The sequence below is a fragment of the Scyliorhinus torazame genome, chromosome 24 (genome assembly GCF_047496885.1).
Source record: "Scyliorhinus torazame isolate Kashiwa2021f chromosome 24, sScyTor2.1, whole genome shotgun sequence".
NCBI lineage: Eukaryota > Metazoa > Chordata > Chondrichthyes > Carcharhiniformes > Scyliorhinidae > Scyliorhinus > Scyliorhinus torazame.
In genome coordinates, this window is record NC_092730.1 from 21,457,800 (window position 1) to 21,479,734 (window position 21,935).

The following is a 21,935-nucleotide window of genomic DNA, read 5'->3' on the forward strand; positions in this document are numbered from 1 at the left end:
ACATTGCGTAAACATCCATTTCTTAAAGGCACTCTCACATGACAGCTGCCTTGCAAAATAAAATCCAATTTCTTTTTGAAAGCCTCCACCACGCACTCGGAGAGTGCACTCCAGACCCGTAATGCGCGCTGCAGTAGAGATTTTTGTCCTCGTCTCTATTGCCAATTGTTTTAAATCTGTGCCCCAATCCTGTTCCCGAGCTTTCCACCAATGCGAAAGGTTTTCTCTATCTGCTCCGCACAGACCCCTGATGGTTTCGAAACACCACCATCAAATCTCCTCCCAATCTTCAATTCTCCCAAGAAAACGGTCCCAATTTCTCCAATCTACCATCACCATGGTTCCTCATCCCGACATAGGGCTCTCCGCACACATTCAACGTAGGGCTCTCCGCACACATTCAACGTAGGGCTCCCCGCACACATTGAACGTAGGGCTCCCCGCACACATTGAACGTAGGGCTCCCCGCACAGACTGAACGTAGGGCTCACCGCACACATTGAACGTAGGGCTCTCCGCACACATTGAACGTAGGGTTCTCCTCACACATTGAACGTAGGGCTCCCCGCACACATTGAACGTAGGGCTCCCTGCACACATTGAACGTAGGGCACTCCACACATTGAACGTAGGGCTCCCTGCACACATTGAACGTAGGGCTCTCCGCACACATTGAACGTAGGGCTCTCCGCACACATTGAACGTAGGGTTCTCCGCACACATTGAACGTAGGGCTCTCCGCACACATTGAACGTAGGGCTCTCCGCACGCATTGAACGTAGGGCTCTCCACACACATTGAACGTAGGGCTCTCCGCACACATTGAACGTAGGGCTCTCGGCAGACATTGAACGTAGGGCTCCCCGCACACATTGAACGTAGGGCTCTCCGCACACATTGAACGTAGGGCTCCCACACATTGAACGTAGGGCTCCCTGCACACATTGAACGTAGGGCACTCCACACACATTGAACGTAGGGTTCTCCTCACACATTGAACGTAGGGCTCCCCTCACACATTGAACGTAGGGCTCCCTGCACACATTGAACGTAGGGCACTCCACACATTGAACGTAGGGCTCCCCGCACACATTGAACGTAGGGCTCTCCGCACACATTGAACGTAGGGCTCTCCGCACACATTGAACGTAGGGCTCTCCGCACACATTGAACGTAGGGTTCTCCGCACACATTGAACGTAGGGCTCTCCGCACACATTGAACGTAGGGCTCTCCGCACACATTGAACGTAGGGCTCTCCCCACACATTGAACGTAGGGCTCTCCGCACACATTGAACGTAGGGCTCTCCGCACACATTGAACGTAGGGCTCTCCGCACACATTGAACGTAGGGCTCCCACACATTGAACGTAGGGCTCTCCGCACACATTGAACGTAGGGCTCTCCGCGCGCATTGAACGTAGGGCTCTCCGCACACGTTGAACGTAGGGCCCTCCGCACACGTTGAACGTAGGGCTCCCTGCACACATTGAACGTAGGGCACTCCACACATTGAACGTAGGGCTCCCCGCAAACATTGAACGTAGGGCTCTCCGCACACATTGAACGTAGGGCTCTCCGCACACATTGAACGTAGGGTTCTCCGCACACATTGAACGTAGGGCTCCCACACATTGAACGTAGGGCTCCCTGCACACATTGAACGTAGGGCACTCCACACACATTGAACGTAGGGTTCTCCTCACACATTGAACGAAGGGCTCCCCTCACACATTGAACGTAGGGCTCCCTGCACACATTGAACGTAGGGCACTCCACACATTGAACGTAGGGCTCCCCGCACACATTGAACGTAGGGCTCTCCGCACACATTGAACGTAGGGCTCTCCGCACACATTGAACGTAGGGCTCTCCGCACAAATTGAACGTAGGGTTCTCCGCACACATTGAACGTAGGGCTCTCCGCACACATTGAACGTAGGGCTCTCCGCACACATTGAACGTAGGGCTCTCCCCACACATTGAACGTAGGGCTCTCCGCACACATTGAACGTAGGACTCTCCGCACACATTGAACGTAGGGCTCTCCGCACACATTGAACGTAGGGCTCCCACACATTGAACGTAGGGCTCTCCGCACACATTGAACGTAGGGCTCTCCGCGCGCATTGAACGTAGGGCTCTCCGCACACGTTGAACGTAGGGCCCTCCGCACACGTTGAACGTAGGGCTCCCTGCACACATTGAACGTAGGGCACTCCACACATTGAACGTAGGGCTCCCCGCAAACATTGAACGTAGGGCTCTCCGCACACATTGAACGTAGGGCTCTCCGCACACATTGAACGTAGGGTTCTCCGCACACATTGAACGTAGGGCTCCCACACATTGAACGTAGGGCTCCCTGCACACATTGAACGTAGGGCACTCCACACACATTGAACGTAGGGTTCTCCTCACACATTGAACGTAGGGCTCCCCTCACACATTGAACGTAGGGCTCCCTGCACACATTGAACGTAGGGCACTCCACACATTGAACGTAGGGCTCCCAGCACACATTGAACGTAGGGCTCTCAGCACACATTGAACGTAGGGCTCTCCGCACACATTGAACGTAGGGCTCTCCGCACACATTGAACGTAGGGTTCTCCGCACACATTGAACGTAGGGCTCTCCGCACACATTGAACGTAGGGCTCTCCCCACACATTGAACGTAGGGCTCTCCGCACACATTGAACGTAGGGCTCTCCGCACACATTGAACGTAGGGCTCTCCGCACACATTGAACGTAGGGCTCCCACACATTGAACGTAGGGCTCTCCGCACACATTGAACGTAGGGCTCCCCGCACACATTGAACGTAGGGCTCCCCGCACACATTGAACGTAGGGCTCTCCGCGCGCATTGAACGTAGGGCTCTCCGCACACATTGAACGTAGGGCTCCCCGCACACATTGAACGTAGGGCTCTCCGCGCGCATTGAACGTAGGGCTCTCCGCATACGTTGAGCGTAGGGCCCTCCGCACACGTTGAACGTAGGGCTCCCTGCACACATTGAACGTAGGGCACTCCACACATTGAACGTAGGGCTCCCCGCACACATTGAACGTAGGGCTCTCCGCACACATTGAACGTAGGGCTCTCCGCACACATTGAACGTAGGGTTCTCCGCACACATTGAACGTAGGGCTCTCCGCACACATTGAACGTAGGGCTCTCCGCACACATTGAACGTAGGGCTCTCCCCACACATTGAACGTAGGGCTCTCCGCACACATTGAACGTAGGGCTCTCCGCACACATTGAACGTAGGGCTCTCCGCACACATTGAACGTAGGGCTCTCCGCACACATTGAACGTAGGGCTCTCCGCGCGCATTGAACGTAGGGCTCTCCGCACACGTTGAACGTAGGGCCCTCCGCACACGTTGAACGTAGGGCTCCCTGAACACATTGAACGTAGGGCACTCCACACACATTGAACGTAGGGGTCCCCGCACACATTGAACGTAGGGCTCTCCGCACACATTGATCGTAGGGCTCTCCGCACACATTCAACGTAGGGCTCCCCGCACACATTGAACGTAGGGCTCCCCGCACACATTGAACATAGGGCTCTCCGCACACATTGAACGTAGGGCTCTCCGCACACATTGAACGTAGGGCTCTCTGCACAGACTGAACGTAGGGCTCCCCGCACACATTGAACGTAGGGCTCCCTGCACACATTGAACGTAGGGCTCTCCGCACAGACTGAACGTAGGGCTCTCCGCACACATTGAACGTAGGGCTCGCCGCACAGACTGAACGTAGGGCTCTCCGCACACATTGAATTTAGGGCTCCCCGCACAGACTGATCGTAGGGCTCCCACACATTGAACGTAGGGCTCTCCGCACACATTGAACGTAGGGCTCTCCGCACACATTGAACGTAGGGCTCTCCGCACACATTGAACGTAGGGCTCCCCGCCCACATTGAACGTAGCGCTCCCCGCACACATTGAACGTAGGGCTCTCCGCACACATTGAACGTAGGGCTCTCCGCACACATTGAACGTAGGGCTCTCCGCACACATTGAACGTAGGGCTCTCCGCACAGACTGAACGTAGGGCTCGCCGCACACATTGAACGTAGGGCTCGCCGCACACATTGAACGTAGGGCTCGCCGCACACATTGAACGTAGGGCTCGCCGCACACATTGAACGTAGGGCTCTCCGCACACATTGAACGTAGCGCTCTCCGCACACCTTGAACGTAGGGCTCTCCGCACAGACTGAACGTAGGGCTCGCCGCACACATTGAATGTAGGGCTCGCCGCACACATTGAATTTAGGGCTCGCCGCCCACATTGAACGTAGGGCTCTCTGCACACATTGAACGTAGGGCTCTCTGCACACATTGAACGTAGGGCTCTCCGCACAGACTGAACGTAGGGCTCGCTGCACACATTGAACGTAGGGCTCTCTGCACAGACTGAACGTAGGGCTCCCAGCACACATTGAACGTAGGGCTCTCCGCACACGTTGAACGTAGGGCTCTCCGCACACATTGAACGTAGGGCTCCCCGCACACATTGAACGTAAGGCTCTCCGCACACGTTGAACTTAGGGCTCTCCGCACACATTGAACGTAGGGCTCTCCGCACACATTGAACGTAGGGCTCTCTGCACACATTGAACGTAGGGCACTCCACACACATTGAACGTAGGGCACTCCACACACATTGAACGTAGGGCTCTCCGCACACATTGAACGTAGGGCTCTCTGCACACATTGAACATAGGGCACCCCACACACATTGAACGTAGGGCTCCCCGCACATATTGAACGTAGGGCTCCCTGAACACATTGAACGTAGGGCACTCCACACACATTGAACGTAGGGGTCCCCGCACACATTGAACGTAGGGCTCTCCTCACACATTGAACGTAGGGCTCCCCGCACACATTGAACGTAGGGCTCCCTGCACACATTGAACGTAGGGCACTCCACACATTGAACGTAGGGCTCCCTGCACACATTGAACGTAGGGCTCTCCGCACACATTGAACGTAGGGCTCTCCGCACACATTGAACGTAGGGTTCTCCGCACACATTGAACGTAGGGCTCTCCGCACACATTGAACGTAGGGCTCTCCGTACGCATTGAACGTAGGGCTCTCCACACACATTGAACGTAGGGCTCTCCGCACACATTGAACGTAGGGCTCTCGGCAGACATTGAACGTAGGGCTCCCCGCACACATTGAACGTAGGGCTCTCCGCACACATTGAACGTAGGGCTCCCACACATTGAACGTAGGGCTCCCTGCACACATTGAACGTAGGGCACTCCACACACATTGAACGTAGGGTTCTCCTCACACATTGAACGTAGGGCTCCCCGCACACATTGAACGTAGGGCTCCCTGCACACATTGAACGTAGGGCACTCCACACATTGAACGTAGGGCTCCCCGCACACATTGAACGTAGGGCTCTCCGCACACATTGAACGTAGGGCTCTCCGCACACATTGAACGTAGGGCTCTCCGCACACATTGAACGTAGGGTTCTCCGCACACATTGAACGTAGGGCTCTCCGCACACATTGAACGTAGGGCTCTCCGCACACATTGAACGTAGGGCTCTCCGCACACATTGAACGTAGGGCTCTCCCCACACATTGAACGTAGGGCTCTCCCCACACATTGAACGTAGGGCTCTCCGCACACATTGAACGTAGGGCTCTCCGCACACATTGAACGTAGGGCTCTCCGCACACATTGAACGTAGGGCTCCCACACATTGAACGTAGGGCTCTCCGCACACATTGAACGTAGGGCTCTCCGCGCGCATTGAACGTAGGGCTCTCCGCACACGTTGAACGTAGGGCCCTCCGCACACGTTGAACGTAGGGCTCCCTGCACACATTGAACGTAGGGCACTCCACACATTGAACGTAGGGCTCCCCGCACACATTGAACGTAGGGCTCTCCGCACACATTGAACGTAGGGCTCTCCGCACACATTGAACGTAGGGTTCTCCGCACACATTGAACGTAGGGCTCTCCGCACACATTGAACGTAGGGCTCTCCGCACACATTGAACGTAGGGCTCTCCCCACACATTGAATGTAGGGCTCTCCGCACACATTGAACGTAGGGCTCTCCGCACACATTGAACGTAGGGCTCTCCGCACACGTTGAACGTAGGGCCCTCCGCACACGTTGAACGTAGGGCTCCCTGAACACATTGAACGTAGGGCACTCCACACACATTGAACGTAGGGGTCCCCGCACACATTGAACGTAGGGCTCTCCGCACACATTGATCGTAGGGCTCTCCGCACACATTCAACGTAGGGCTCCCCGCACACATTGAACGTAGGGCTCCCCGCACACATTGAACATAGGGCTCTCCGCACACATTGAACGTAGGGCTCTCCGCACACATTGAACGTAGGGCTCTCTGCACAGACTGAACGTAGGGCTCCCCGCACACATTGAACGTAGGGCTCCCTGCACACATTGAACGTAGGGCTCTCCGCACAGACTGAACGTAGGGCTCTCCGCACACATTGAACGTAGGGCTCGCCGCACAGACTGAACGTAGGGCTCTCCGCACACATTGAACGTAGGGCTCTCCGCACAGACTGAACGTAGGGCTCTCCGCACACATTGAACGTAGGGCTCGCCGCACAGACTGAACGTAGGGTTCTCCGCACACATTGAACGTAGGGCTCTCCGCACACATTGAACGTAGGGCTCTCCGCACACATTGAACGTAGGGCTCTCCGCACACATTGAACGTAGGGCTCTCCCCACACATTGAACGTAGGGCTCTCCCCACACATTGAACGTAGGGCTCTCCGCACACATTGAACGTAGGGCTCTCCGCACACATTGAACGTAGGGCTCTCCGCACACATTGAACGTAGGGCTCCCACACATTGAACGTAGGGCTCTCCTCACACATTGAACGTAGGGCTCCCCGCACACATTGAACGTAGGGCTCCCTGCACACATTGAACGTAGGGCACTCCACACATTGAACGTAGGGCTCCCCGCACACATTGAACGTAGGGCTCTCCGCACACATTGAACGTAGGGCTCTCCGCACACATTGAACGTAGGGCTCTCCGCACACATTGAACGTAGGGTTCTCCGCACACATTGAACGTAGGGCTCTCCGCACACATTGAACGTAGGGCTCTCCGCACACATTGAACGTAGGGCTCTCCGCACACATTGAACGTAGGGCTCTCCCCACACATTGAACGTAGGGCTCTCCCCACACATTGAACGTAGGGCTCTCCGCACACATTGAACGTAGGGCTCTCCACACACATTGAACGTAGGGCTCTCCGCACACATTGAACGTAGGGCTCCCACACATTGAACGTAGGGCTCTCCGCACACATTGAACGTAGGGCTCTCCGCGCGCATTGAACGTAGGGCTCTCCGCACACGTTGAACGTAGGGCCCTCCGCACACGTTGAACGTAGGGCTCCCTGCACACATTGAACGTAGGGCACTCCACACATTGAACGTAGGGCTCCCCGCACACATTGAACGTAGGGCTCTCCGCACACATTGAACGTAGGGCTCTCCGCACACATTGAACGTAGGGTTCTCCGCACACATTGAACGTAGGGCTCTCCGCACACATTGAACGTAGGGCTCTCCGCACACATTGAACGTAGGGCTCTCCCCACACATTGAATGTAGGGCTCTCCGCACACATTGAACGTAGGGCTCTCCGCACACATTGAACGTAGGGCTCTCCGCACACGTTGAACGTAGGGCCCTCCGCACACGTTGAACGTAGGGCTCCCTGAACACATTGAACGTAGGGCACTCCACACACATTGAACGTAGGGGTCCCCGCACACATTGAACGTAGGGCTCTCCGCACACATTGATCGTAGGGCTCTCCGCACACATTCAACGTAGGGCTCCCCGCACACATTGAACGTAGGGCTCCCCGCACACATTGAACATAGGGCTCTCCGCACACATTGAACGTAGGGCTCTCCGCACACATTGAACGTAGGGCTCTCTGCACAGACTGAACGTAGGGCTCCCCGCACACATTGAACGTAGGGCTCCCTGCACACATTGAACGTAGGGCTCTCCGCACAGACTGAACGTAGGGCTCTCCGCACACATTGAACGTAGGGCTCGCCGCACAGACTGAACGTAGGGCTCTCCGCACACATTGAACGTAGGGCTCTCCGCACAGACTGAACGTAGGGCTCTCCGCACACATTGAACGTAGGGCTCGCCGCACAGACTGAACGTAGGGCTCTCCGCACACATTGAATTTAGGGCTCCCCGCACAGACTGATCGTAGGGCTCCCACACATTGAACGTAGGGCTCTCCGCACACATTGAACGTAGGGCTCTCCGCACACATTGAACGTAGGGCTCTCCGCACACATTGAACGTAGGGCTCCCCGCCCACATTGAACGTAGCGCTCCCCGCACACATTGAACGTAGGGCTCTCCGCACACATTGAACGTAGGGCTCTCCGCACACATTGAACGTAGGGCTCTCCGCACACATTGAACGTAGGGCTCTCCACACAGACTGAACGTAGGGCTCGCCGCACACATTGAACGTAGGGCTCGCCGCACACATTGAACGTAGGGCTCTCCGCACAGACTGAACGTAGGGCTCGCCGCACACATTGAACGTAGGGCTCTCCGCACACATTGAACGTAGGGCTCTCCGCACACATTGAACGTAGGGCTCTCCGCACAGACTGAACGTAGGGCTCGCCGCACACATTGAACGTAGGGCTCGCCGCACACATTGAATGTAGGGCTCGCCGCCCAGATTGAACGTAGGGCTCTCTGCACACATTGAACGTAGGGCTCTCTGCACACATTGAACGTAGGGCTCTCCGCACAGACTGAACGTAGGGCTCGCTGCACACATTGAACGTAGGGCTCTCTGCACAGACTGAACGTAGGGCTCCAAGCACACATTGAACGTAGGGCACTCCACACATTGAACGTAGGGCTCTCCGCACACGTTGAACGTAGGGCTCTCCGCACACATTGAACGTAGGGCTCCCCGCACACATTGAACGTAAGGCTCTCCGCACACGTTGAACTTAGGGCTCTCCGCACACATTGAACGTAGGGCTCTCCGCACACATTGAACGTAGGGCTCCCTGAACACATTGAACGTAGGGCACTCCACACACATTGAACGTAGGGCTCCCTGCACACATTGAACGTAGGGCACTTCACATACATTGAACGTAGGGCTCTCCGCACACATTGATCGTAGGGCTCTCCGCACACATTCAACGTAGGGCTCCCCGCACACATTGAACGTAGGGCTCCCCGCACACACTGAACATAGGGTTCTCCGCACACATTGAACGTAGGGCTCTCCGCACACATTGAACGTAGGGCTCTCCGCACACATTGAACGTAGGGCTCTCTGCACAGACTGAACGTAGGGCTCCCCGCACACATTGAACGTAGGGCTCCCTGCACACATTGAACGTAGGGCTCTCCGCACAGACTGAACGTAGGGCTCTCCGCACACATTGAACGTAGGGCTCGCCGCACAGACTGAACGTAGGGCTCTCCGCACACATTGAATTTAGGGCTCGCCGCACAGACTGAACGTAGGGCTCTCCGCACACATTGAACGTAGGGCTCTCCGCACACATTGAACGTAGGGCTCTCCGCACACATTGAACGTAGGGTTCTCCGCACACATTGAACGTAGGGCTCTCCGCACACATTGAACGTAGGGCTCTCCGCACGCATTGAACGTAGGGCTCTCCACACACATTGAACGTAGGGCTCTCCGCACACATTGAACGTAGGGCTCTCGGCAGACATTGAACGTAGGGCTCCCCGCACACATTGAACGTAGGGCTCTCCGCACACATTGAACGTAGGGCTCCCACACATTGAACGTAGGGCTCCCTGCACACATTGAACGTAGGGCACTCCACACACATTGAACGTAGGGTTCTCCTCACACATTGAACGTAGGGCTCCCCGCACACATTGAACGTAGGGCTCCCTGCACACATTGAACGTAGGGCACTCCACACATTGAACGTAGGGCTCCCCGCACACATTGAACGTAGGGCTCTCCGCACACATTGAACGTAGGGCTCTCCGCACACATTGAACGTAGGGCTCTCCGCACACATTGAACGTAGGGTTCTCCGCACACATTGAACGTAGGGCTCTCCGCACACATTGAACGTAGGGCTCTCCGCACACATTGAACGTAGGGCTCTCCCCACACATTGAACGTAGGGCTCTCCGCACACATTGAACGTAGGGCTCTCCGCACACATTGAACGTAGGGCTCTCCGCACACATTGAACGTAGGGCTCCCACACATTGAACGTAGGGCTCTCCGCACACATTGAACGTAGGGCTCTCCGCACACATTGAACGTAGGGCTCTCCGCACACGTTGAACGTAGGGCCCTCCGCACACGTTGAACGTAGGGCTCCCTGCACACATTGAACGTAGGGCACTCCACACATTGAACGTAGGGCTCCCCGCACACATTGAACGTAGGGCTCTCCGCACACATTGAACGTAGGGCTCTCCGCACACATTGAACGTAGGGTTCTCCGCACACATTGAACGTAGGGCTCTCCGCACACATTGAACGTAGGGCTCTCCGCACACATTGAACGTAGGGCTCTCCCCACACATTGAACGTAGGGCTCTCCGCACACATTGAACGTAGGGCTCTCCGCACACATTGAACGTAGGGCTCTCCGCACACATTGAACGTAGGGCTCTCCGCACACATTGAACGTAGGGCTCTCCGCGCGCATTGAACGTAGGGCTCTCCACACACGTTGAACGTAGGGCCCTCCGCACACGTTGAACGTAGGGCTCCCTGAACACATTGAACGTAGGGCACTCCACACACATTGAACGTAGGGGTCCCCGCACACATTGAACGTAGGGCTCTCCGCACACATTGATCGTAGGGCTCTCCGCACACATTCAACGTAGGGCTCCCCGCACACATTGAACGTAGGGCTCCCCGCACACATTGAACATAGGGCTCTCCGCACACATTGAACGTAGGGCTCTCCGCACACATTGAACGTAGGGCTCTCTGCACAGACTGAACGTAGGGCTCCCCGCACACATTGAACGTAGGGCTCCCTGCACACATTGAACGTAGGGCTCTCCGCACAGACTGAACGTAGGGCTCTCCGCACACATTGAACGTAGGGCTCGCCGCACAGACTGAACGTAGGGCTCTCCGCACACATTGAACGTAGGGCTCTCCGCACAGACTGAACGTAGGGCTCTCCGCACACATTGAACGTAGGGCTCGCCGCACAGACTGAACGTAGGGCTCTCCGCACACATTGAATTTAGGGCTCCCCGCACAGACTGATCGTAGGGCTCCCACACATTGAACGTAGGGCTCTCCGCACACATTGAACGTAGGGCTCTCCGCACACATTGAACGTAGGGCTCTCCGCACACATTGAACGTAGGGCTCCCCGCCCACATTGAACGTAGCGCTCCCCGCACACATTGAACGTAGGGCTCTCCGCACACATTGAACGTAGGGCTCTCCGCACACATTGAACGTAGGGCTCTCCGCACAGACTGAACGTAGGGCTCGCCGCACACATTGAACGTAGGGCTCGCCGCACACATTGAACGTAGGGCTCTCCGCACAGACTGAACGTAGGGCTCGCCGCACACATTGAACGTAGGGCTCTCCGCACACATTGAACGTAGGGCTCTCCGCACACATTGAACGTAGGGCTCTCCGCACAGACTGAACGTAGGGCTCGCCGCACACATTGAACGTAGGGCTCGCCGCACACATTGAATGTAGGGCTCGCCGCCCACATTGAACGTAGGGCTCTCTGCACACATTGAACGTAGGGCTCTCTGCACACATTGAACGTAGGGCTCTCCGCACAGACTGAACGTAGGGCTCGCTGCACACATTGAACGTAGGGCTCTCTGCACAGACTGAACGTAGGGCTCCCAGCACACATTGAACGTAGGGCTCTCCGCACACGTTGAACGTAGGGCTCTCCGCACACATTGAACGTAGGGCTCCCCGCACACATTGAACGTAAGGCTCTCCGCACACGTTGAACTTAGGGCTCTCCGCACACATTGAACGTAGGGCTCTCCGCACACATTGAACGTAGGGCTCTCTGCACACATTGAACGTAGGGCACTCCACACACATTGAACGTAGGGCACTCCACACACATTGAACGTAGGGCTCTCCGCACACATTGAACGTAGGGCTCTCGGCACACATTGAACGTAGGGCTCTCCGCACACATTGAACGTAGGGCTCTCTGCACACATTGAACATAGGGCACTCCACACACATTGAACGTAGGGCTCCCCGCACATATTGAACGTAGGGCTCCCTGAACACATTGAACGTAGGGCACTCCACACACATTGAACGTAGGGCTCCCTGCACACATTGAACGTAGGGCACTCCACATACATTGAACGTAGGGCACTCCACATACATTGAACGTAGGGCTCTCCGCACACATTGAACGTAGGGCTCCCCGCACACACTGAACATAGGGTTCTCCGCACACATTGAACGTAGGGCTCTCCGCACACATTGAACGTAGGGCTCTCTGCACAGACTGAACGTAGGGCTCCCCGCACACATTGAACGTAGGGCTCCCTGCACACATTGAACGTAGGGCTCTCCGCACAGACTGAACGTAGGGCTCTCCGCACACATTGAACGTAGGGCTCGCCGCACAGACTGAACGTAGGGCTCTCCGCACACATTGAACGTAGGGCTCTCCGCACACATTGAATGTAGGGCTCTCCGCACAGACTGAACGTAGGGCTCTCCGCACACATTGAACGTAGGGCTCGCCGCACAGACTGAACGTAGGGCTCTCTGCACACATTGAACGTAGGGCTCCCCGCACACATTGAACGTAGGGCTCTCCGCACACATTGAACATAGGGCTCTCCGCACACATTGAACGTAGGGCTCCCCGCCCACATTGAACGTAGCGCTCCCCGCACACATTGAACGTAGGGCTCTCCGCACACATTGAACGTAGGGCTCTCTGCACACATTGAACGTAGGGCTCTCCGCACAGACTGAACGTAGGGCTCGCCGCACACATTGAACGTAGGGCTCGCCGCCCACATTGAACGTAGCGCTCCCCGCACACATTGAACGTAGGGCTCTCCGCACACATTGAACGTAGGGCTCTCTGCACACATTGAACGTAGGGCTCTCCGCACAGACTGAACGTAGGGCTCGCCGCACAGACTGAACGTAGGGCTCGCCGCACACATTGAACGTAGGGCTCTCCGCACACATTGAACGTAGGGCTCTCCGCACACATTGAACGTAGGGCTCTCCGCACAGACTGAACGTAGGGCTCGCCGCACACATTGAACGTAGGGCTCGCCGCACACATTGAACGTAGGGCTCGCCGCACACATTGAACGTAGGGCTCGCCGCCCACATTGAACGTAGGGCTCTCTGCACAGACTGAACGTAGCGCTCTCCCCACACATTGAACGTAGGGCTCGCCGCACAGACTGAACGTAGGGCTCGCCGCACACATTGAACGTAGGGCTCGCCGCACACATTGAACGTAGGGCTCGCCGCACACATTGAACGTAGGGCTCGCCGCACACATTGAACGTAGGGCTCGCCGCACACATTGAACGTAGGGCTCTCTGCACACATTGAACGTATGGCTCTCTGCACAGACTGAACGTAGGGCTCCCACACATTGAACGTAGGGCTCCCCGCACACATTGAACGTAGGGCTCTCCGCACACATTGAACGTAGGGCTCTCCGCAAACATTGAACGTAGGGCTCCCCGCACACATTGAACGTAGGGCTCCCCGCACACATTGAACGTAGGGCTCTCCGCACACATTGAACGTAGGGCACTCCACACACATTGAACGTAGGGCTCTCCGCACACATTGAACGTAGGGCTCTCTGCACACATTGAACGTAGGGCTCTCCGCACAGACTGAACGTAGGGCTCTCCGCACACATTGAACGTAGGGCTCTCCGCAAACATTGAACGTAGGGCTCCCCGCACACATTGAACGTAGGGCTCCCCGCACACATTGAACGTAGGGCTCTCCGCACACATTGAACGTAGGGCACCCCGCACACATTGAACGTAGGGCTCTCCGCACACATTGAACGTAGGGCTCTCCGCACACATTGAACGTAGGGACCAGCGCAAACATTTTCCGCGTCGAACTGCCACAGCGATTGCATGTCGGGCTCCGTCCATTGCCCGCTAGTCATCGCTCATTCTGCGCCACCCTCTGTCTTTCAGCTCAGTGACGGCCAGCGAGGCGACAGGACGGAAACCGCTTCCCGCTCCCAGGCTGAAGAAGCTGCAGTCGACTGGCCCCACGCCGTCTGCTACGGGCACCGCAGAACCTACAGTCACAATGGGTGTCGCCAGGCCTGGTCCCAATACCCAGGGTTCGGACTTCAACCTCAGCAGGGCTGGGCCTTCCTCAAGCCACGCGGCCACGCAGGCGGGCAGCCATCCGCCAGCGGTGGCGTCACCCCCCAGGGCCCAGGTGCCGACCCATCCGAAGGAGGCTGAGGCCAGGGGCAAGAAGAAAGCCCCTCCTCCCCCTCCCCTTGCCCTCCACGCAAAGGCCTCGGGCCCCGGAACACCCGAATCGAACTCGGCGGGAGCCGGATCGCAGCCGATGCCAGGAGAAACCCCATTAGTAAGTGTCCTCTCCTGCTCTTCGGTCCCGGGGTGTGGGTGGGCCCCAGAGGATGGGTGGGCCTGCCCCAGAGGGTGTGGGTCGGCCCCAGAGGGTGTGGGTGGGCCCCAGGGGGGTGGGTGGGCGTGCCCCAGAGGCTGTGGTTGGGGCCCAGGGGACTGGACGGACCACAGGGGGTGGGTGGGCCCGAGGGGGTGGGTGGGTTAGGGTGGGCCGCAGTGGCCCCAGGGGAGTGGGTGGGGCCGGCTCACGGGGGTGGACCCTGGGGGTGGGAGCACAAGGGGTGGGTGGGTGGAGTGGGTGGGTGTGGGATTGGGTGGAGTGGGCGGGCCTCCGAGGAGTGGGTGGGGGTGTGGGTGGGTGGGGGAGGTGTGAGGAGTGGGTGGGGGTGTGGGTGGGTGGGGGAGGTGTGGGTGGAGTGGGTGGGGGGGGGGGGGAGTGGAGTGGGTGGGGGGGGGGGGGGGGGGGAGTGGGTGGTGCCCCCGAGCCTGTCTCCATTCCGAATGGGCGGAATCATAGAATTTACAGTGCAGAAGGAGGCCATTCGGGCCATCGAGTCTGCACCGGCTCCCTACCCAAGCCCACACCTCCACCCTATCCCCATAACCCAGTCACCCCACCCAACACTAAGGGCAATTTTGGACACTTAAGGGCAATTTATCACGGCGAATCCACCTAACCTGCACATCTTTGGACTGTGGGAGGAAACCGGAGCACCCGGAGGAAACCCACGCAGACACGGGGGGAGGACGTGCAGACTCCGCACAGACAGTGACCCGAGCCGGAATCGAACCCGGGACCCTGGCGCCGTGAAGCCACAGTGCTAACCGCTGTGCTACCCCAATGCCAGGTTTGTCCGCTCGCGCTGGGACAGAGGAGAACTCGCTGTGGTTCCCAGTGAGGGTTTTCGGCCAGTTAGGGAGAATATGGCGGAGGGTCCGTTTGGTCAATGACGGCCTCTCCTTGGGGGCGGGGGTCGTGTGAATAATGATCATCGGACAGGATCACAGGGGTCGCGACCCGTAACTGGGAAGGCTGCTATTACGGCCCGACTTCCTCACATGTAGGACATTTCACAATGCGTTCCAGCCTCTGAAACATGTGTGTGTGTGTATGTATATTTGAAAGGGAGTTACTCTTGTTACGTAAGGATTGTGGCAGACAGATGACGCTCAGCAGGATCCCACCATCGTAATGTGATTACGAACCAGATCATCTGTTTTTAGTGATGTGCATCAAGGGTAAATATTGGCCCCACGTCACTGGGGAGGCCTCTGACTGCCCCCCCCCCCGCTACACTCAGTACTGACCCTCTGACAGTGCAGCACTCCCTCAGTACTGACCCTCTGATAGTGCAGCGCTCCCTCAGTACTGACCCTCTGACAGTGCGGCACTCCCTCAGTACTGACCCTCTGACAGTGCAGCACTCCCTCAGTACTGACCCTCTGACAGTGCTGCACTCCCTCAGTACTGACCCTCTGACAGTGCAGCACTCCCTCAGTACTGACCTTCTGACAGTGCGGCACTCCCTGAGTACTGACCCGCTGACAGTGCGGCACTCGCTCAGCACTGACCCTCTGACAGTGCAGCACTCCCTCAGTACTGACCCTCTGACAGTGCAGCGCTCCCTCAGTACTGACCCTCTGACAGTGCAGCACTCCCTCAGTACTGACCCTCTGACAGTGCGGCACTCCCTCAGTACTGACACTCTGACAGTGCAGCACTCCCTCAGTACTGACCCTCTGACAGGGCAGCACTCCCTCAGTACTGACCCTCTGACAGTGCGGCACTCCCTCAGTACTGACCCTCTGACAGTGCAGCACTCCCTCAGTACTGACCCTCTGACAGTGCGGCACTCCCTGAGTACTGACCCGCTGACAGTGCGGCACTCCCTCAGCACTGACCCTCTGACAGTGCAGCACTCCCTCAGTACTGACCCTCTGACAGTGCAGCACTCCCTCAGTACTGACCCTCTGACAGTGCAGCACTCCCTCAGTACTGACCCTCTGACAGTGCAGCACTCCCTCAGTACTGACCCTCTGACAGTGCAGCACTCCCTCAGTACTGACCCTCTGACAGTGCAGCACTCCCTCAGTACTCACCCTCTCACACTGACAGTGCAGCACTCCCTCAGTACTGACCCTCTGACAGTGCGGCACTCCCTGAGTACTGACCCGCTGACAGTGCGGCACTCCCTCAGTACTGACCCTCTGACAGTGCGGCACTCCCTCAGTACTGACCCTCTGACAGTGCAGCACTCCCTCAGTACTGACCCTCTGACAGTGCGGCACTCCCTCAGTACTGACACCCTGACAGTGCGGCACTCCCTCAGTACTGACCCTCTGTCAGTGCGGCACTCCCTCAGTACTGACCCCCTGACAGTGCGGCACTCCCTCAGTACTGACCCTCTGACAGTGCAGCACCCTCAGTACTGACCCTCTGACAGTGCAGCACTCCCTCAGTACTGACCTTCTGACAGTGCGGCACTCCCTCAGTACTGACCCTCTGACAGTGCAGCACTCCCTCAGTACTGACCCTCTGATAGTGCTGCACTCCCTCAGTACTGACCCTCTGACAGTGCGGCACTCCCTGAGTACTGACCCGCTGACAGTGCGGCACTCCCTCAGTACTGACACTCTGACAGTGCGGCACTCCCTCAGTACTGACCCTCTGACAGTGCAGCATTCCCTCAGTACTGACCCTCTGACAGTGCAGCACTCTCTCAGTACTGACCCTCTGACAGTGCAGCACTCCCTCAGGACTGACCCTCTGACAGTGCAGCACTCTCTCAGTACTGACCCTCTGACAGTGCAGCACTCCCTCAGTACTCACCCTCTCACACTGACAGTGCAGCACTCCCTCAGTACTGACCCTCTGACAGTGCGGCACTCCCTCAGTACTGACCCTCTGACAGTGCGGCACTCCCTGAGTACTGACCCGCTGACAGTGCGGCACTCCCTCAGTACTGACCCTCTGACAGTGCGGCACTCCCTCAGTACTGACCCTCTGACAGTGCGGCACTCCCTGAGTACTGACCCGCTGACAGTGCGGCGCTCCCTCAGTACTGACCCTCTGACAGTGCAGCACTCCCTCAGTACTGACCCTCTGACAGTGCAGCGCTCCCTCAGTACTGGCCCTCTGACAGTGCAGCACTCCCTCAGTACTGACCCTCTGACAGTGCCGCACTCCCTCAGTACTGACCCTCTGACAGTGCGGCACTCCCTCAGTACTGACCCTCTGACAGTGCGGCACTCCCTCAGTACTGACCCCCTGACAGTGCGGCACTCCCTCAGTACTGACCCTCTGACAGTGCAGCACCCTCAGTACTGACCCTCTGACAGTGCAGCGCTCCCTCAATACTGACCCTCTGACAGTGCAGCACTCCCTCAGTACTGACCCTCTGACAGTGCGGCACTCCCTCAGTACTGACCCTCTGACAGTGCAGCACTCCCTCAGTACTGACCCTCTGACAGTGCGGCACACCCTCAGTACTGACCCTCTGACAGTGCGGCACTCCCTCAGTACTGACCCTCTGACAGTGCAGCACTCCCTCAGTCCTGACCCTCTGACAGTGCAGCACTCCCTCAGTACTGACCGTCTGACAGTGCAGCACTCCCTCAGTACTGACCCTCTGACAGTGCGGCACTCCCTCAGTACTGACCCTCTGACAGTGCAGCGCTCCCTCAGTACTGACCCTCTGACAGTGCAGCGCTCCCTCAGTACTGACCCTCTGACAGTGCAGCACTCCCTCAGTACTGACCCTCTGACAGTGCAGCACTCCCTCAGTACTGACTCTTTGACAGTTCAGCACTCCCTCAGTACTGACCCTCTGACAGTGCAGCACCCTCTCAGTACTGACCCTCTGACAGTGCAGCACTCCCTCAGTACTGACCGTCTGACAGTTCAGCGCTCCCACAGTACTGACCCTCTGACAGTGCAGCACTCCCTCAGTACTGACCCTCTGACAGTGCGGCGCTCCCTCAGTACTGACCCTCTGACAGTGCAGCGCTCCCTCAGGACTGACCCTCTGACAGTGCAGCACTCTCTCAGTACTGACCCTCTGACAGTGCAGCACTCCCTCAGTACTGACCCTCTGACAGTGCAGCACTCTCTCAGTACTGACCCTCTGACAGTGCAGCACTCCCTCAGTACTCACCCTCTCACACTGACAGTGCAGCACTCCCTCAGTACTGACCCTCTGACAGTGCGGCACTCCCTGAGTACTGACCCGCTGACAGTGCGGCACTCCCTCAGCACTGACCCTCTGACAGTGCAGCACTCCCTCAGTACTGACCCTCTGACAGTGCAGCACTCCCTCAGTACTCACCCTCTCACACTGACAGTGCAGCACTCCCTCAGTACTGACCCTCTGACAGTGCGGCACTCCCTGAGTACTGACCCGCTGACAGTGCGGCACTCCCTGAGTACTGACCCGCTGACAGTGCGGCACTCCCTCAGTACTGACCCTCTGACAGTGCAGCACTCCCTCAGTACTGACCCTCTGACAGTGCGCACTCCCTCAGTACTGACCCTCTGACAGTGCAGCACTCCCTCAGTACTGACCCTCTGACAGTGCGGGACTCCCTCAGTACTGACCCTCTGACAGTGCGGCACTCCCTCAGTACTGACACCCTGACAGTGCGGCACTCCCTCAGTACTGACCCTCTGTCAGTGCGGCACTCCCTCAGTACTGACCCCCTGACAGTGCGGCACTCCCTCAGTACTGACCCTCTGACAGTGCAGCACCCTCAGTACTGACCCTCTGACAGTGCAGCACTCCCTCAGTACTGACCTTCTGACAGTGCGGCACTCCCTCAGTACTGACCCTCTGACAGTGCGGCACTCCCTCAGTACTGACCTTCTGACAGTGCGGCACTCCCTCAGTACTGACCTTCTGACAGTGCGGCACTCCCTCAGTACTGACCCTCTGACAGTGCAGCACTCCCTCAGTACTGACCTTCTGACAGTGCGGCACTCCCTCAGTACTGACCCTCTGACAGTGCAGCACTCCCTCAGTACTGACCCTCTGACAGTGCAGCACTCCCTCAGTACTGACCTTCTGACAGTGCGGCACTCCCTCAGTACTGACCCTCTGACAGTGCAGCACTCCCTCAGTACTGACCCTCTGACAGTGCGGCACTCCCTGAGTACTGACCCGCTGACAGTGCGGCACTCCCTCAGTACTGACACTCTGACAGTGCGGCACTCCCTCAGTACTGACCCTCTGACAGTGCAGCATTCCCTCAGTACTGACCCTCTGACAGTGCAGCACTCTCTCAGTACTGACCCTCTGACAGTGCAGCACTCCCTCAGGACTGACCCTCTGACAGTGCAGCACTCTCTCAGTACTGACCCTCTGACAGTGCAGCACTCCCTCAGTACTCACCCTCTCACACTGACAGTGCAGCACTCCCTTAGTACTGACCCTCTGACAGTGCGGCACTCCCTGAGTACTGACCCGCTGACAGTGCGGCACTCCCTCAGTACTGACCCTCTGACAGTGCGGCACTCCCTCAGTACTGACCCTCTGACAGTGCGGCACTCCCTGAGTACTGACCCGCTGACAGTGCGGCGCTCCCTCAGTACTGACCCTCTGACAGTGCAGCACTCCCTCAGCACTGACCCTCTGACAGTGCAGCACTCCCTCAGTACTGACCCTCTGACAGTGCAGCACTCCCTCAGTACTGACCCTCTGACAGTGCAGCGCTCCCTCAGTACTGACCCTCTGACAGTGCAGCACTCCCTCAGTACTGACCCTCTGACAGTGCCGCACTCCCTCAGTACTGACCCTCTGACAGTGCAGCACTCCCTCAGTACTGACCCTCTGACAGTGCGGCACTCCCTCAGTACTGACCCCCTGACAGTTGCGGCACTCCCTCAGTACTGACCCTCTGACAGTGCAGCACCCTCAGTACTGACCCTCTGACAGTGCAGCACTCCCTCAGTCCTGACCCTCTGACAGTGCGGCACTCCCTCAGTACTGACCCTCTGACAGTGCAGCACTCCCTCAGTACTGACCCTCTGACAGTGCGGCACTCCGTCAGTACTGACCCTCTGACAGTGCGGCACTCCCTCAGTACTGACCCTCTGACAGTGCAGCACTCCCTCAGTACTGACCCTCTGACAGTGCGGCATTCCCTCAGTACTGACCCTCTGACAGTGCGGCACTCCCTCAGTACTGACCCTCTGACAGTGCGGCACTCCCTCAGTACTGACCCTCTGACAGTGCGGCATTCCCTCAGTACTGACCCTCTGACAGTGCGGCACTCCCTCAGTACTGACCCTCTGACAGTGCGGCACTCCCTCAGTACTGACCCTCTGACAGTGCAGCACTCCCTCAGTACTGACCCTCTGATTGTGCTGCACTCCCTCAGTACTGACCCTCTGACAGTGCGGCACTCCCTCAGTACTGACCCTCTGACAGTGGAGCACTCCCTCAGTTCTGACTCTCTGACAGTGCGGCACTCCCTCAGTACTGACCCTCTGACAGTGCGGCACTCCCTCTGTACTGACCCTCTGACAGTGCGGCACTCCTTCAGTACTGACCCTCAGACAGTGCGGCACTCCCTCAGTACTGACCCTCTGACAGTGTGGCACTCCCTCAGTACGGGGACCCTGGGAATGTGAAATAGTGGATCTTGGGAGCCTGGTGGGAATACGGTGGTGTGGTGGTAATGTCACTGGGCTAGTAATTCAGAGACCCCCGGGTTAGTGTTCCGGGTGGACACAGGTTCGAATCCCCACCCTGGCAGCTGGTGGAATTTAATTCCAATTACTAAAATCTGGAATTAGAAAGCTCGGTCTCGGTAACGGCGACCGTGGCAACGATCATCGATTGTCGTAAAAAAAAAAACATCTGGTTCACTCCCGTCCCCCTTTAGGGGAAAGGAGGAAATCTGCCGTCCTTATCCCGGTCTGGCCTACATGTGACTCCAGACCCCTCCCCCGCACACACACACACACACACACACACACAGCAACGTGGTCGACTCTTAACCCCAGCCCCCTCTGAAATGGACCGAGCGAAACACTCGGTTGCAGGTTCAGATTCAAGATTTAACAATGGGGCAACAAATGCAGGCCTGACCATCGATTGCCCCCCGTCCCAGGAAAGAATGCGAGATAAAGGAAGTGGATCATTGAGTGGGGCTCGCAAGATGGGGCGGTGTTCCGATCCAGGGGGTTTAAGACGATCGATGGGGAGAAATTATTTCCTCTAGTGGGGGAGGGGGGCGGG

General features: G+C 57.5%; 1 protein-coding gene across 1 annotated transcript in view; it reads left to right on the top strand.

Annotated features, from left to right (window-relative positions):
• The window catches only part of LOC140399955 (EH domain-binding protein 1-like), a 153,074-nt gene that overhangs the window by 124,089 nt on the left and 7,050 nt on the right, over positions 1-21,935 (top strand). The window contains 1 exon segment of the mRNA XM_072489449.1: positions 14,290-14,698. Within this exon segment, the coding sequence (XP_072345550.1) occupies positions 14,290-14,698 (409 nt within the window).